This window comes from Rhinopithecus roxellana, chromosome 1 (genome assembly GCF_007565055.1).
Source record: "Rhinopithecus roxellana isolate Shanxi Qingling chromosome 1, ASM756505v1, whole genome shotgun sequence".
NCBI classification, from domain to species: Eukaryota; Metazoa; Chordata; class Mammalia; order Primates; family Cercopithecidae; genus Rhinopithecus; species Rhinopithecus roxellana.
This window is the reverse complement of record NC_044549.1, coordinates 44058379-44073224: the sequence shown is the minus strand read 5'-3', so window position 1 is coordinate 44073224 and position 14846 is coordinate 44058379. Positions and strand designations below refer to the sequence as shown.

The 14846-nt window shown below is 48.1% G+C and overlaps 1 protein-coding gene across 2 annotated transcripts in view; it reads right to left on the bottom strand.

The window, feature by feature from the left end:
* PDIA5 (protein disulfide isomerase family A member 5) overlaps positions 1–14846 on the bottom strand; it is a 94436-nt gene that overhangs the window by 13457 nt on the left and 66133 nt on the right. For both annotated transcript variants that reach the window (XM_030942101.1, XM_030942103.1), the window contains 2 exons: positions 1613–1683; positions 949–1109 (listed from right to left, as the gene is read on the bottom strand). In XM_030942101.1, the coding sequence (XP_030797961.1) occupies positions 949–1109; positions 1613–1683 (232 nt within the window). The remainder of the gene's footprint in view (positions 1–948; positions 1110–1612; positions 1684–14846) is intronic.

Below are 14846 nucleotides of genomic sequence, written 5' to 3'. Positions count from 1 at the left end.
CAGATGGCCAAGGGGAGGGGCCTCAGAAGAAACCAACCCTGCCAACATCTTGATCTCTGATTTCTAGCCTCCAAAATTGTAAGAAAATAGGCTGCACACAGTGGCTCATGCCTGTAATCCTGGCACTTTGGGAGGCTGAGGCGGGTGGATCACTTGAGCTTAGGAGTTCGAGACCAGCCTGGGCAACATGGTGAAACCTGTCTCTACTAAAAATACAAAAAATTAGCCAGGCATGATGGCATGCGCCTGTAATCCCAGTTACCTGGGAGGCTAAGGCAGGAGAATCGCTTGAACCTGGGAGGTGGAGGCTGCAGTGAGCCGAGATTGTGCCTTCAGCTTGGGTGACTGAGTGAGACTGTCTCAAAACAAAACAAAACAAAAACAAAACAAAATTGTAAGAAAATAAACTTCTGTTATACTGTTATATTATATCGTTGAGCGATCTGGTCTGTTACTTTGTTATGGCAACACTAGCAAACTAATACACAGGCTGAGGGGGCTCTTCAAAATCTTTATCCTCAGCTGCAAACCACCACAGTCTGCCCCGTGGACACTACCGGAGGCCTGGCCAACCACTAGTAAACCTGGACGAAATGAGTCTAGCTCTGGCTATGAAGAGCTGTGCCTCCTTCATTTATTCAAAGGGACTGGAATAAAATGCAGACAATGAGACCTGGGCCTAAGGAGGCTGAGATAGAGAAAAAGCAACACACGGTTTAGTGTGTCGATGAAGCTGCGTCCAGAAGGACTGCCAGCAGTGACCTGCTGATCAGGACACGTGATCAGCACATAAAGGGTGGCTTTAGGGTTGAGGAAGTCAGATCCGTCTTGACTCCTGTGGGCCTGAGCCCAGGACATTGACCATAAAGTTTACTTCACCACCTCAAGGTGGTCTCCAGGGGCCACCAGCCGGCAGTTAGGATGTGCTATTGAGATTGTAACACTTACTTTTGCATCCACTCGAGAAACTTCTTCTTTGTCCTGAGCACGGGCACTGCATATTTCTCTCCATTCTTAAAATACTTCAATGTAGGAAACTCTGAGATGTGGAATCTTTCTGCCAGGGCCTTGTTGACAGTGGCATCGACAGCTGCAAGGACACCAGAGCTCTGGGATGGGGGAAAGGCCAACCATGCATTACAGCCTCAGATGCGGTGCTGGTGGAACACAGGAGCCCAGACACTGCCCCCACAGCCCATCCTGGACCTGCCGGAATTTAACTGGGGTGGCTAGCCCAACGGGCTCCCATATCCCAGGGAACAACTGAACACTGGCATGGCCATTTCTCATTTAGGAGCTGAGATGAGGCTTTTGAATCTGCCCCACCAGCCACGTTGAGTAGATTGGCACCTGTTCCCATTAGCCAGGGTCCCAGAGAAGAGAGGGAGCAGGTAGAGGTCACCCGGACGGGCACAGGAACATGGCCCAACAGTCCTTCTGCCCTCCTCTAGGATCCCATCTGTCTAAGGTGTTCTACTTGGGCACACAGAGGCACCGCTGGCCTCCAGGGACCAGGGGAGATGCAGCAGGGCTTGTAGGGCAAAGTCATAATGATTCCACCTGTCAATGATTCTTTCAAAGAGAACGGTGAGGGGAAGGAAAGGAAGCTTACATCCGCTTCTCCATGGAGGGCTTCTGCTGCCTTCTCAAACTCTGGCTTCATTTTCTTACAGTGGCCACACCCTGTGGGGAGAGATCAAGAGAAACCACGCTTATGGCACAGAGGCCCTCAGTATGCTCCCCTGCGCCGCCTGTGTAAGGCAACTCAGCCCCGTTCCCAGACACTGGGGGGACCTGGGAGAAAAGCAGCAGCAGCACCAGCTCAAAGAAAAGAAATATTTTGCTTAATCCACCAGAAGTGGGTTGGGGTATTGGGAAGGTACTCCAGACACAAAAATAAAACAACTACATGAAGAATATGGGCAACGTGTATGTAGCCCTGGTGTGCCAGGTACTGACCAGTGCTTTACAGCCTCATAACCACCCCACAGAGTAGAAACTGACATTATCTCCATTCTATGGATTAGACAGTTGAGGCACCAAGAGGGCAGGTGACTGCCCAGGGCTATATACACAGCTGTATATATACACAGAGCTGGGTTGAAAACCCAACCGATCTGGTGGGAGGCCCCAGCTGCAGGCAGTGTGTAGGTTGTGGCACTATGCTGTGATCACCATCATCATCTTCTCTGGACAGAAGGCAGTCTAAGGCCTTGAGCTGGGCATAAAAATTCACAGAAGCATGAGTATGGGACATAATTACATTCCAATTGTCCCCACATGACATGATGGGATTTTCTTGGGATAGAAACTGCTCCGTCCTTTTCTTACAGCCACATGAACACAGTAAGATGTCACAAATAATAAAATTTGATGCATTAAAAAGAAATTAAGCACTTCGTGTAGATGACAGACCTCGACATTTGTACATTGTTTTCATTTTAATAGAAAGAGTACTTTCTGGCCTCTGATGCTGGAGGGACTGGGAAGTGAGGGGTCTGCAGACTGGCTCAGGCTGGAGGCTGCTCAGAAGGTGAGCCCGGCTGTGCGGGGAACCATGCATTAACCAGGATCAGTGGATGATAGGTCGTGACTCAACCTTCTCAGGGGTGTGCAACTGTGTGGGAGCTGAGAACGCTGTAATTCTACTACTGATTGTTAGGAAAAAGAAAGACAAGAAGAAAGGAAGACAGAAAGTCAAACAGTATAATCAGAGGAGAACTCCCACTGAGCTATGGAATCAGCTTTCCTGCCTCCAGCTGAGCACACGGCAGGGATGAAAGCTCCTGTCTCCTCCTCCAAGGCCATTTCTGCAGAACTCAGCTCCAGGTGAGACATGAACCTGTCTCATTCTTAATCTCTCCACTCCACTCCTGCCTGTACCTGGCTTCCTCAGCTCATCCTCACCCTGTCCCTCTCAGGGACAAGGGACCCTGGAGTGCTACTCCCCACTTAACTGATAACAGAAAACCAAACCGATCCTCGAGCTCCCAGGCAGTGTTGTCAAGCTCCTCCTCTGGACAGAGCACTGGAGACATGACTTGGTCAAGGGCACTGACCCTCATGGAATGCAGCCAAGGGAGTGACTACAGTTCTGAGCCACACCAACATGTCTGTTCTTCCCAGGTGGATCCAAGAAGAGAGACGCTGCTAACCCTCAACTGGGAGGCTCCACAACAAGAAGAGGAGGAACTGCTGGGTATACAGGCATCTCTGCTGCCACTATCTAGGAAGCTCCCTACTCCTGTTGGGCTATGATGCAGAAGAAAGGGTAGAAAAGGCATTAGCCCTTAGAATCTTCCAGCATAATGACAGAGAGGACCATGGTCTTTGGTCCAGAGGGGAATACAGTGGCACACATGATGTCTTCAAGGGATGAACCAGAGGAAGAGCACTCCTCACCTGCCCTGGCAGCCCTGGGGGAGCCGGCAGCTGCTTTTAGCCTTATTACATATTGCACCCATACTACACACTCATCACGCTGGGCTCTAGGTACCAGTGACTCTGTTTTTTTTTTTTTTTTGAGATGGAGACTCGGTCTGTCGCCCAGGCTGGCGTACAGTGGCGCGATCTCAGCTTATTGCAACCTCCGCCTCCTGGGTTCAAGCAATTCTCCCGCCTCAGCCTCCCGAGTAGCTGGGACTACAGGCGCCCGCCATCACGCCTGGCTAGTTTTTTGTATTTTTAGTAGAGACGGGGTTTCACTGTGTTAGCCAGGATGGTCTCGATCTCCTGACCTCGTGATCCACCTGCCTCGGCCTCCCAAAGTGCTGGGATTACAGGCGTGAGCCACCATGCCTGGCCCCAGATGGTGACTCTAAAGGTGGGACTTGAGGATTTTTTTTACCTTCTACCTCCCCATGAAGTAAAAGGATCATCATTTAATAGATACATGATATTTACTGGTCAGCAATGAAGAGACCTAATTAAATAATTAGTAGACAACTCCTGGGGTGACCAGGGGCTTGAGAAGACCTCCAGGAGGTGGCAGATGAAAGGACACATGGGGGCAAGTTAGAGGCAGAGGACAGAGGTCCCAATCAAGAGGGCAGAGGCAGCCTCAGAGAAACAAGGATGTCCCCATGCCCAATTCAGCAGTGCAGAACTCCGCTGTGCTCCTAAGTGCTCCTAAGGGCTTCTCTGGGACTGCTGAGCTCAGCCCCCTAGAGGCTGCCCTTGGGCTGGGCAGGGCAGCTTGGCTGTTCCTGGCCTGGTTCTCCACAGCAGATGTTCTTAATGTCCCCTGCAGTCAGACACTATGGAGATCATGATCAAAGTGGTAAACCCTTCTTCCAGAAAAATGCACACAGGGTTAGACGACATTGGGAGTTTACAGTCTGACTAGACCCCACTTGGGATCCCCCCTATCATGAGCTGTAGAGGTATCAAGGTCATCATTATTTTGAATGACAAGAATATCACTTTCCAGAAATGAACATTAGCATCATCACAAGCCATGTGTCGCCTAAATAATCCAGTTACAAAAGGGTTGTTTTGTTAAGTTGGCTGTTTTCCCCACAGAAACAATTTTACATACCGATTACATGCAGATTCCCAGGGGCAACCACAAAAGCCCATTTAATAGGATGCACCTGAAACAAAAGCATGCAGTGCTATTTGTATTTCTCTGAGCCTGCTCCCAATGGGACACATACAGCCCGTGATCCAATGGGGGACAGCAGGCAGGTCCCTCCCTCTAGGCAGTGGCCCCCACCTCAGCAGTGAGAGGAGGAAGAACTTCAAGAGGGACCAGGGAGAGCTGGGGCAGGAGTCTGAGCCTCCTGGGCAGTCACATTCTTGAAACTGTCACAAAACCCTCTCTTCTCCTTCCCCACACTGATACATATACTCCACACGTATGTATAATTCCAGCAGGATCCTCAGAACTGGGGTTAGGAGCCAGGACAAAGGGAGGCCACCAGACTCCAAGCCAATCACTTTCCATTGGGAGGGGAAGTGGAAGAACATGGACTACTGACTTAATATGAGGTATATTAAGATTAAAAATTATTTTTTTGCTTTTCACTAAAATAGAGTGGAGTAAACCATCCTTTGGGGCCATGGTCAGGATGAAAAAATTCTATAGCTCTTAAAGGGATCTCCCTGCCCCTGGGGCACCCCCAGGCTGCTGCTCCCTACACCTGTCCAAGGTGGGCCCCTCATTCTCCTGCTCTCAGGCTGACCTCCTCCGACTGGGGCAGAGTGAGGAGCTCACCCTGCATGAACAAACTGCAGGAGAAGGAAGCTCAGAGACTCGCCTGCAGCTGTGAGTGAGAGTTCAACCTGCTCTGGAGAGACGCGAGTGGTCCCTGCAAAGTCCTCAAAGGTCCACTGCCCTGAGACAGACTGACTCAGCCCAGCAGCACATAGTGGAGGACACACAGGGAGGCCTCAGGAAATACAGGTGTGAGGCCCTGGGTGGCCTCCATGGGAGTTGGGAGAGGTAGGGAAGAGAGGCTCCCTTGACCACTCTCGCCATACCCTCCATGATATGGATGGTGCTGTCAGGCCAGCTGCTGGCAGGGCCCATGGTCAAGGTGGACAGTGGGACTGCAGTAGGAGTTGGGGGAGGGAAGACAAAGAAAAGCCAGCCATTGCCATTCACTGAGAATCACTGTTTCTTTCGAAAGTGACCCAGCTGATGTGGCAGGACTCCTGAAGATGAGAATTCACTGTGTGCTGGTAGGGAGTTTCCTTCATCCCTTTATCAGGCTCCAGGTCTTTGACGCCACTGCCCTGCTAGGGTGGCAAGCGGGTTTCATTCCACCTGCCAGCTTCCATCAGCAGTGGGCCTGAGACAGAGGCTGAGTCTGAGAACTGGCTCACTGGGAAGAGAAGCAGTGACCACCTTGCAACGTCTGCCACAAACATGGGAAGCCAGCTGAGGTCGATACCAGGAAACCAGTTTCTGCAGCTCACACACGTGGCTGTCTCCTGAACTTGGGCCTCAGCTCCCAGAATTCCCCACCTCTATAAGGAAAGCACTCGCAATCTGTGCTGGGCTTCCACACTGCATTGCAGCAGCCCCACCAGACACGTGACACAGCTCAGTAGGTCCGTTTTACAGTGCCAGAAATTGTGGCTCTGGAAGACAAAGTGACAAATCCCCCAGGGCCATCACCACCTGCCCCCTCTTCCTCCCAGCCCCTGCCCTGATGGATAGGACCTCTCCACAGGCAGCATCTACCCTGGACAACCCTTCGCAATCCTGCCTTGGTTCTGGCCCCTGCTTTGAGTCTTCCCAGTTCACTGTAGCCCCATCAAATGATCTGTTTCTCTTCTAATTACAAAATACTTCTTATTCAGGTATTTCTATGGCATTTAATTTTTTGTGTTGCTTTGTGACTGTGATACTGCTGTCTTCTGTTATTTAAGGGCAGCCGGGGTATATTTTCAAAACATCAATCATATCAAATCCCTTTGCTTAAAACTTCCCAGTGGCTTCCTATCACAGGTAGATTCAAATCCAAACTTACTATGGCTACAGACCCCACACAATCTGAGTCCTGCCTACCTTCAACCTCAACTCAGGTCACTCCTACTGCAGCCTCTGGCTCTCCTTCTCTTCTGCAATCACGCCAAGCTCATTTCTACCCCAGGGCCCTGCAACATGTTCTTTCCCATGTGCGGCTCACCCCTTTACATCAGCCACTCAGGCTTCCACTCAAATTTCACCTTCTAGGAGACCCTCCCTGACCACCTATCCCAAAGGCGCCTCACGCTATCATGCTTTCTCCCAATAACCTGTTTTGTTTTCTTAATTGTACTCAAAGCAGCTGAAGTAATCTGCTCACTTGTTCCCTGCCCATCCCCTCAACTGGAATGGAGGCTCCGTATGTGCAGGCAGGGGCTCAGCTATCTTGTCTAGTTGGCCACTGTATTCCTGATATTGCCCACGCTGCTCCACACACTTTCTGAATGACTTAGCCTCATGACTTGTTAGGTTGTTAGGTTTACACCTGTGCACACAAGGTTTGGCAGGACTAAATTCTTTATGGGCAAGGGTCATGGCTTGCACTCAAATAGTTGTTAATATGACTAAACACCTCTAATGAGCAAAACTGGCAACCAAGCCATTTACTGTGCACATCCCCTCTCCTCCCCTTACCACTACCATCTTTGCACCTCCTCTGCACCTCACTAGGAGAAAAATGTCTCCCCAAATCTCTAATATCTAAGGATGCTGTTCTAAAGTTTCCCATACATACCCTAGAATTCTCTTGATATCGTTATGGTTTTCAATTCTAGCATCAATTCCCTCTGACCCTGAATAAGACACTAAGGCTAAGCAATAAACTTCTGCAAACAGAGTTTAAGATGAGGAACCTGGCCAGGCCCAGAGGAGGAGAAAGGTCTGGCTGAGCAAACACCTCCCTCCCTGACACCCTCCTGTCTTGGGGAGCCGCGGGTGATGGACAGAGCTGGCCATGACCTGAGCACCAGCCCCCTGGGCCTGGCCTTCATGATGTCTCTGGCTGTGGGACAGCTGGAGGAGGAAGGTTACACGCGGGGAGCGGGACTCTGGCCCACTGCATTCCGTGTCCTCATTGTGATTTGAGGGGCCATTAAGTTTTATTGCTAAACTTCCTTGTTGGGCTTTTATCATCTGTGTAAGTGCACTTACTCTGATTTCCATGATCTGGCATAGAGGTCTGCACATCAGCTCCTTGATCATGCTCTTTTCTGGCTGTGGGAATGTTGGCCTCCTGTCGACCCCAAGCCCTCGGATTCCTCTGCATTTCATTAAATTCAATTATTCTTATGATTTTATTACAGACCAGCTATAGGGCTTTCCTGGATGCTGGAACCAGAATTTCCCAGGGGACTAGATTAATCTGTAAAGCTCCCTGGTAGCCAGGGTACTGGGGTAGTACTTGGGCCTCTAGAAGAGCCTGCTTCCTGCCTTGCTTGGAATTTGGCTTGAGGCATGCCAGGGAGGGAGGGTTTCCTACAAATGCCAGCAGAAATACGGACACGGAGGGGCCTACAGAGACCTCAGAGCTCTTTTAAGGCTTCCAAATGCATAAGCACCAAAGTGGACTCCTTGACAGTTACAGGCATCTTGGGGAAGACTCACACACTCACAGATGCCTCTATTCATCACATGGCCCCTCCTTTTATGCAAAGAGTTTGTTTTTTCCTTTACGTTCGTGCAAAATGTGGATAAACAAGCTTTTAAAATTTTACTTCCAGGTTTCTATCCTAAGGAAATAATCTGACATGTAGACAAATATTTATGCATTAAAATGTTCTTTGCAGCACGATTTATAATAGGAAATATGGTCAACAACTCAAACCTTCAATATTATGATGCTAGTTAACTAATTTACAGTGTCATCATATTATACAATGGAATATTATGTGGCCACAAAAAGCATGTACAAAAAAAACACTTTTAGTAACATATGAAAATGCCTACAAGATAATGTTAAGGGGTAAATGTAAAGGAAAAAGATGCATATGAAAGACTTAAATAAATAAAATTAGGGCCAGATGCAATGGCTCATGCTTATAATCCTAGAACTTTGGGAGGTCAAGGCAGGAAGATTGCTTGAGGCCAGGAGTTTGAGACCAACTTGGGCAACACAGTGAAATTCCACTGCTATAAAAAATTTAAAACATTAGCCAGGCTTGGTAGTGTGTGCCTGTAGTCCTAGCTACTTAGGAGGCTGAGGCAGGAGGATCACTTGAACCCAGGAGTTTGAAATTGCAGTGAGCTATGATCATGCCACTGTATTCCAGCCTGGGTGACCAGAGTGAGACCCTGTCTAAAAAAAAAAGAAAGAAAGAAAATCAGATCCCTTCCTCCCACCTGGCACAACAAACCAATGAAAAATAGAGATGAATTAAAGAAAGAAATGAAAAAATAAAAACATTATGACAAAATATAGGGCACTATTTTTATATCCTAAGGGAGAATTTCCTAAAAAACCCACAAACCCCAGAGGTCAGGATGGGAGAAGGCAGACTTGCAGAATGGTTCAGTGTTAGGCTGTGGCCTCTGGGACAGCCTGGGATTTCATCCTGGCTGCACTTTTTGGCTATGCGACCTTCGGAATGTTTCTTGACCTCTTGGTGTCTCCCCTTCCTTACTTATAAAATGAGAATAATTAATCATGACATCAAATTCACAGAATTTTTTAATGAAGACTAAATGAGTTAAAATATGGAAAGTACTAGAACAACGCCTGATCCATAGTAAGTGTGATCAGTGACCAATAAATATAATAGCTGTTATTTAGCTAAAAAGGATGTAAAGCTTTGTACAATGAAAGGCACCATAAACAAAGTTAGAGCAAGAAATAGACTGTCGGAACATGGAAAACACAGAAAACAGACAAAGATTAATATCTATAATTGTAGAGTTCTAGGTCAAGAATAAAAAGACAAATAAATAAAAAGACCTAGCAGAAAAATGGGCAAAGCATATGAATAGGTGGTCCATGGAAGAAACATGAAAAGCTGATTATCATATGAAAAGATATCCAGCTTCCCGAGAGGTCAGATAGCTGCAGACAAGTTGCTCTTTTGCCCAGCTTAGCAGAAATATAAAAGGCAGATAGTATCCATGGCTGCGAGGACAAAGGCTCTGTCACATGCTGGGGTTGGGAAAACCTTTCTGTACGGCAATTTGGTAGCATCTACCAAAGCTCAAGCTTACTTACCCCAGGGCCAGGGAAATTCACTTTTAGGAATTAATCACAAATATTTATACATGTTCCCAATTATATATGTTTACCAATGCTCACTATGTTGTTTGAATAGTGAAAAACTGGAGATAAATACAAAACCTATCAATAGGGGAATGGTTTAAAATTTCTGGCATATCCAAATTATAAAATACTATTCAATGGTTAAAAAGATTGAGGTAGATTTAGGTGCCAATATCTACGTTTACGTGAAAATATCTTCAAGACCTATTGACAAGTTAAAAAAAGCAAATCACAGAAAAATGGATAGAAAGTGGTGCTATTTATGTTAAAAACAAACACAAAAAACCCAACCGCTGTTGTTTAGGTAGAAGCACTGCAGAAGGAGAAGGAAGGATCCATCCTCCACTGTGAGTGGTGACCAGCCCTGAGAAGGGGCACGGCGTGGGAAGTGAGGGATTTTCACTGTCTACACTGTACTCTTATGTATCCCTTGAACCTTGCACTGCTGATAACAAGAATACTGTTAATATTATTCTTAAATTATTTGTGTAATTAGAAAACACAAGTGGGCAAGTGCAGTGGCTCATGCCTGTAATCCCAACTGCTTTGGAGGCCGAGGCAGGAGAATCACTTGAGCCCAGGAGTTCAAGACCAGCCTGAGCAACACAGGGAGACTCCATCTCTACAAAAATAAATCCGAAAAATTAGCCAGATGTGGTGGCCTGTGCCTGTAGTCCCAGCTACTCAGGAGGCTGAAGTGGAAGGATCACTTAAGCCCAAGAGTTTGAGGCCAGCCTGAGCAACATAGTGAGACTCCATCTCTAAAAAAATAAAAGAAAAAAAAGAGAAAGAAATAAATGAATGAATAAAGTAAAATGACAGCATGAAGGCACTTAGTGGCATGATAGTTACACAAATCTATACATGTGATTAAAAAACAAGGTCAATTTTATGGTATATTCATTTTAAAAATAAAAGTTAAAAACAAGGGGAAAAATAAATGAAAGACAATAGCAAGAATGATGCCAAAAAGTGTAAAAAAAAAAAAAAAAAAGTGGTTATCTCTGGATAATGGGATTATAGGTAGTTTCTTTCCTTGATCATTTATATTTTACTGTACCTTCTAGGTTTTCTACAGAGGTTATATATTGCTTTGAGAATAAGACAAAAATAAAGTTAAAAGCTTAAAAAAAAAGTTGGCAGCAGAAAATCTTGAGTCTGATGGGGACCTGCTGCCAGAAACAGCCCGGCTCCTGGAAGGCAGTGCAGACACCTGCTGGAGGCGAGTTATGGCAAAGAAAACATCCCATCTCAGACCTGTTACCAAGGAAAATGGGTTGATGAGTCAGGGGGTGGGCAAGGGTAGAGCCATGTGGCCCCCAACAGGCCCTGCAGCACAGAGGACAGGAAGGGCAGGGGGTGCTCAGGATCCCCAGCACCTGCATGGGTGTCCACGGGCCTAGCAGAGACAAGGTGCTCCTCAGGAACACCCCTCTCTGGGATGCCCCCCTTCACCCCCTGAACATCCCCACATAAATGATATCTATTCAGGTGGTCCCACAGCAGCCTGTCCTTCCCCTGCTAATGCAGGCCTGGAGTTACTAGAGAGAGACAAAAAACAGTGACAAGCGGAGATGAGTATGGCCACACACACTGACTTCTCTCATACAGAACGCTGCAGAAAAACAAAAGGTGCCACGGGTGGCAGCAGCCAGTGTCCTGCTGACACACCCTTTGCAGAGAGCATCTCTGTCGCCTGCAGGGTGGGAAAACTGGGCTTGGGGCTACGTGTGAGGCCCCACCGTGAGGACCAGAGGGAGGTCAGGCACGGAGCCTCGCTACAAAGGGGAAGCCAAGTGCTAGCAAGAGAGGCTGCTCCTGGCTTTGGGCCCAGGCTCTGTCACTGGCAGTGCTACAAACGCCCCTCTCAGAGCCCTCTGCTCACACTCAGCCTGTCCTGCCTAGGAGGCCCAGCCCAGCTCCTGGGGGACAGTGTGGCCTGCGGCGGGATGGAGATCACCCATATGAAGGGCCTAGCACTGTGGCTGCCTCAGGCTCATGTATTTAGTGACAACTTAGGCATCAGTTGGAGAGGCCACTGAAGTGTCTGTGGAGGGTTTCTAATGGGCTGTCGCTGGGAGACAAAGGGAAGGAAGACAATGGGGAGACGGGGGAGGCTGAGGTGGGAAGTGAGTGGCGGGAGCGCTGGCAACAGGGTAAAGGAGTAGGGCCCATGGCATCTCCAGGTCGCTCATCACTCACAGTGACAGGTAACACAGAACAGGGAGGGGTGCTGTGTGCCTTTCCTACCAAGAGCCCAGCAGGGCGGCCTCACAAGCATCCCATCAGTTCCAGGCAGAGAAGCAAGTGACTTGCCTCTAGAACCCACAGGTGCCAGAGAGCACCGCCTTGGGGCAGCACAGATCAGGAGGAAGCTGAAGGCCCTTTCCCTTCCTGGCCTTTCTAAGCAGGATACAGGAAAGAAACTAACATTGACTGGATACTTACTATGAGCATAGAAGCAACAATGCAGACCAGCCTGGGCAACAAAGTGAGATCCCATCTCTACAAAAAATTTAAAAATTATCCAGGTGTGGTGGTGTGCACCTGTAGTCCCAACTACACAGGAGGCTGAGGTGGGAAGATCACCTGGGCCCAGGAGGTTGAGGCTGCAGTGAGCTGTGTTTGTGCCAGTGCACTCCAGCCTGAGTGACAGGGTGAGACCTTGTGTCAAAAAAGGAAAGAAAGAAAAGAAAACAAACAAACAAACAACACTGCAAAGAAAGACCACGGTCTTCTCTGGGAATCAGTATCAGGAAGCATTTTAATTTTCTTCTCCATACCTTCCTGTATTATCGCTTGACAAAATGTATATGCATTACTTTTATAATTAGCATAGAGTCATAAAAAATAAATTCAGCTTTTTAGTTTGAACCCCACTATTTTGGTTTGTTGGGGTGCTTCAAAATGTCAATGCATGGCCTGATATGTCAGCTGGTTAGCTTTTTCCCAAGGCTAACCCTGCCAAATGTGAAAGTATGCCTTTTTATATTGTTAACAAAGTTGCTGATTAAAAACAAGTACATACCCCCTAGACAGACTCAGACCAGATTCACAGTCACAATGTATTCAGGGGATGCTTCCCCTCAGGGTAGCTCCATCCTGTCTGATTCTCCCCATCACACTCAGGAAAAGAGCCACTCATTTTGTCAAATGTCTTGATAAAAGAAAGACATGCTAATTCATCAAGCTCAGCAATCCTACACCAAGAAACAAACCAAGCAGCACATTCAGCGATCTGGAGTAGAAGTTGTGGTCTGCTATGTTAGATGGATCCCAGTTTGTTTCTGTGAGGTTCTAAAATGGTCTGTCTCCAAAGCACTCCGTATTTGGCCTGGGACTGACACCTGGAACACTGTGATTTCCGGAATTCACCCTTTCTGCACTTAGGAAACCTGGGATGACACTGCTGGTCTCTGGCCTCTTGGCATTTGTCCTTTACTCCAGGTCCCTCAAACACTGCAAAAGTGGTTTCTTGATCACTGGGGGTTCTCGGAAGCACTCTGGCACGAGGTACAAAGCCAGGCAGCTACGAGCTCTCTGCTCTCAATTCACCTGTCCTGAGCTCTGAACTCCCTAAAAAGCATGTATATTCCATCCCTTCCTAGGCTAAAGACCATGCTCCTAATGAAGGAGTGTGTAGAAAGAGAATTAATCCAGAGCTATTACCATCTGATGGGAACATTAAAGGGTGGCACATCAGGAAGCTAACCACGTGCTTTTGCCCTGATCCCTCTCACTCTGCCCGCCCAGCAGAAATAAACTCACACGCGCAGAACCATGAATGACCAGGGGACTGGTGGCCTCTCCTGACTGTAACTGGAAGGACAGACACATGAGGGTGAAGACGTTGGAGGTTCCCAAGGAGGAACTGAAAACAGCCAGCCAGTATCTGCCGTCATGGCTGGGACGGGGTGCAAGCAGGGTGATTTCGGCTCTAGGTTCAACATAACTTCCTGAAAGACTTGCTTCCAGCAGCTCTGAGGCTGGCCAGGGAGTGTATTTTATAGCTAGGAAGAGAACTGCAGTGCTGCCTGGCTGGCCTCATGGTGGGCACTTCTTCGGGTACCTTTACCCTCGAGGATGCCCTCACCAAGGCCCTAGCAGACCTGAGGCAGACGCCCCTAAGGCCCCATCATTGCGCTTCATCAGGAGAGGCCCACAAGACTGGAGGGTTTTTGAAACTAAGTTTTGGGGGCTTGTTTTGGTCTCTTTTCTAGGAACTCAGAAGAAGAGCTATAGGAAACCTTTCCTTTGGATTCCCTTAAGAATTTAGCACTTGCAAGAAAGAGTTAGGAAAATCCATGGTAAGAGTAGGTTTGTGAACAATTTCCAGGCTAGCCAAACCCACAGCTACTGTAGGGGAAGGGGAGGCGGCCAGGAGACCAGGGCTCAGGCTCTGACCCTGTTCTTCCTGGATCCTAAGGCTCTCGAGGCCTGAAGCAGCTCAGGACTCATGGAGCCATGGGTGGTCTATGTCATTTCCCTGTGTGATAGTCTCATCTGTAAAATGGGGCTAATTGTACTCACTTTTGGCACTCTGGGTAAAATGAAAGATGACCCTTCAGGAAGACAATTTGTTACTGCCGTCGGGTGACACACAATTGTTGGCATGAGGACCCTATGATTAAGAGGAGGAATAACATTTCCTCCTCACAGAATATGCCTCTGTGGACTAGCAGTCCTCAGGCACCGTGACCTCGCCATTTCAGCCCTGCTCCATGAGGCACTGACCTCTTGCTTTTCCTTCACAATCTCTTACTCACAACACTCTGTGCCTGCACCTGCCATCCCCTGGCTCTCACGTGGCCTTGTTTGCCTTCCCAGGGGCAGCCCTGTCCCTCTTGGAAACCACCGATGGTCAATTTTCCACACTCCATGGGAGTAGGGAGGACACTGGCCCAGAAAACTCCTGAGCCACAGGCCTTCCAGCCCTTATTGCAAGCATGTTTGATAGCATTTATAGCATTTTACTTCCTTGATTCACTGTGCTCATTTCAGGCTGAAACTGCAACTAGGTGAAGCAGACAGAAGGCATTCTAGATGCTAGGTGATCTGCAGCTCCAGTCTGGCCTCCCCATGCCTTCTCAGCTCCCGGGCAAGCACAGGCCCTCCTGTGTGCACCACCATGCC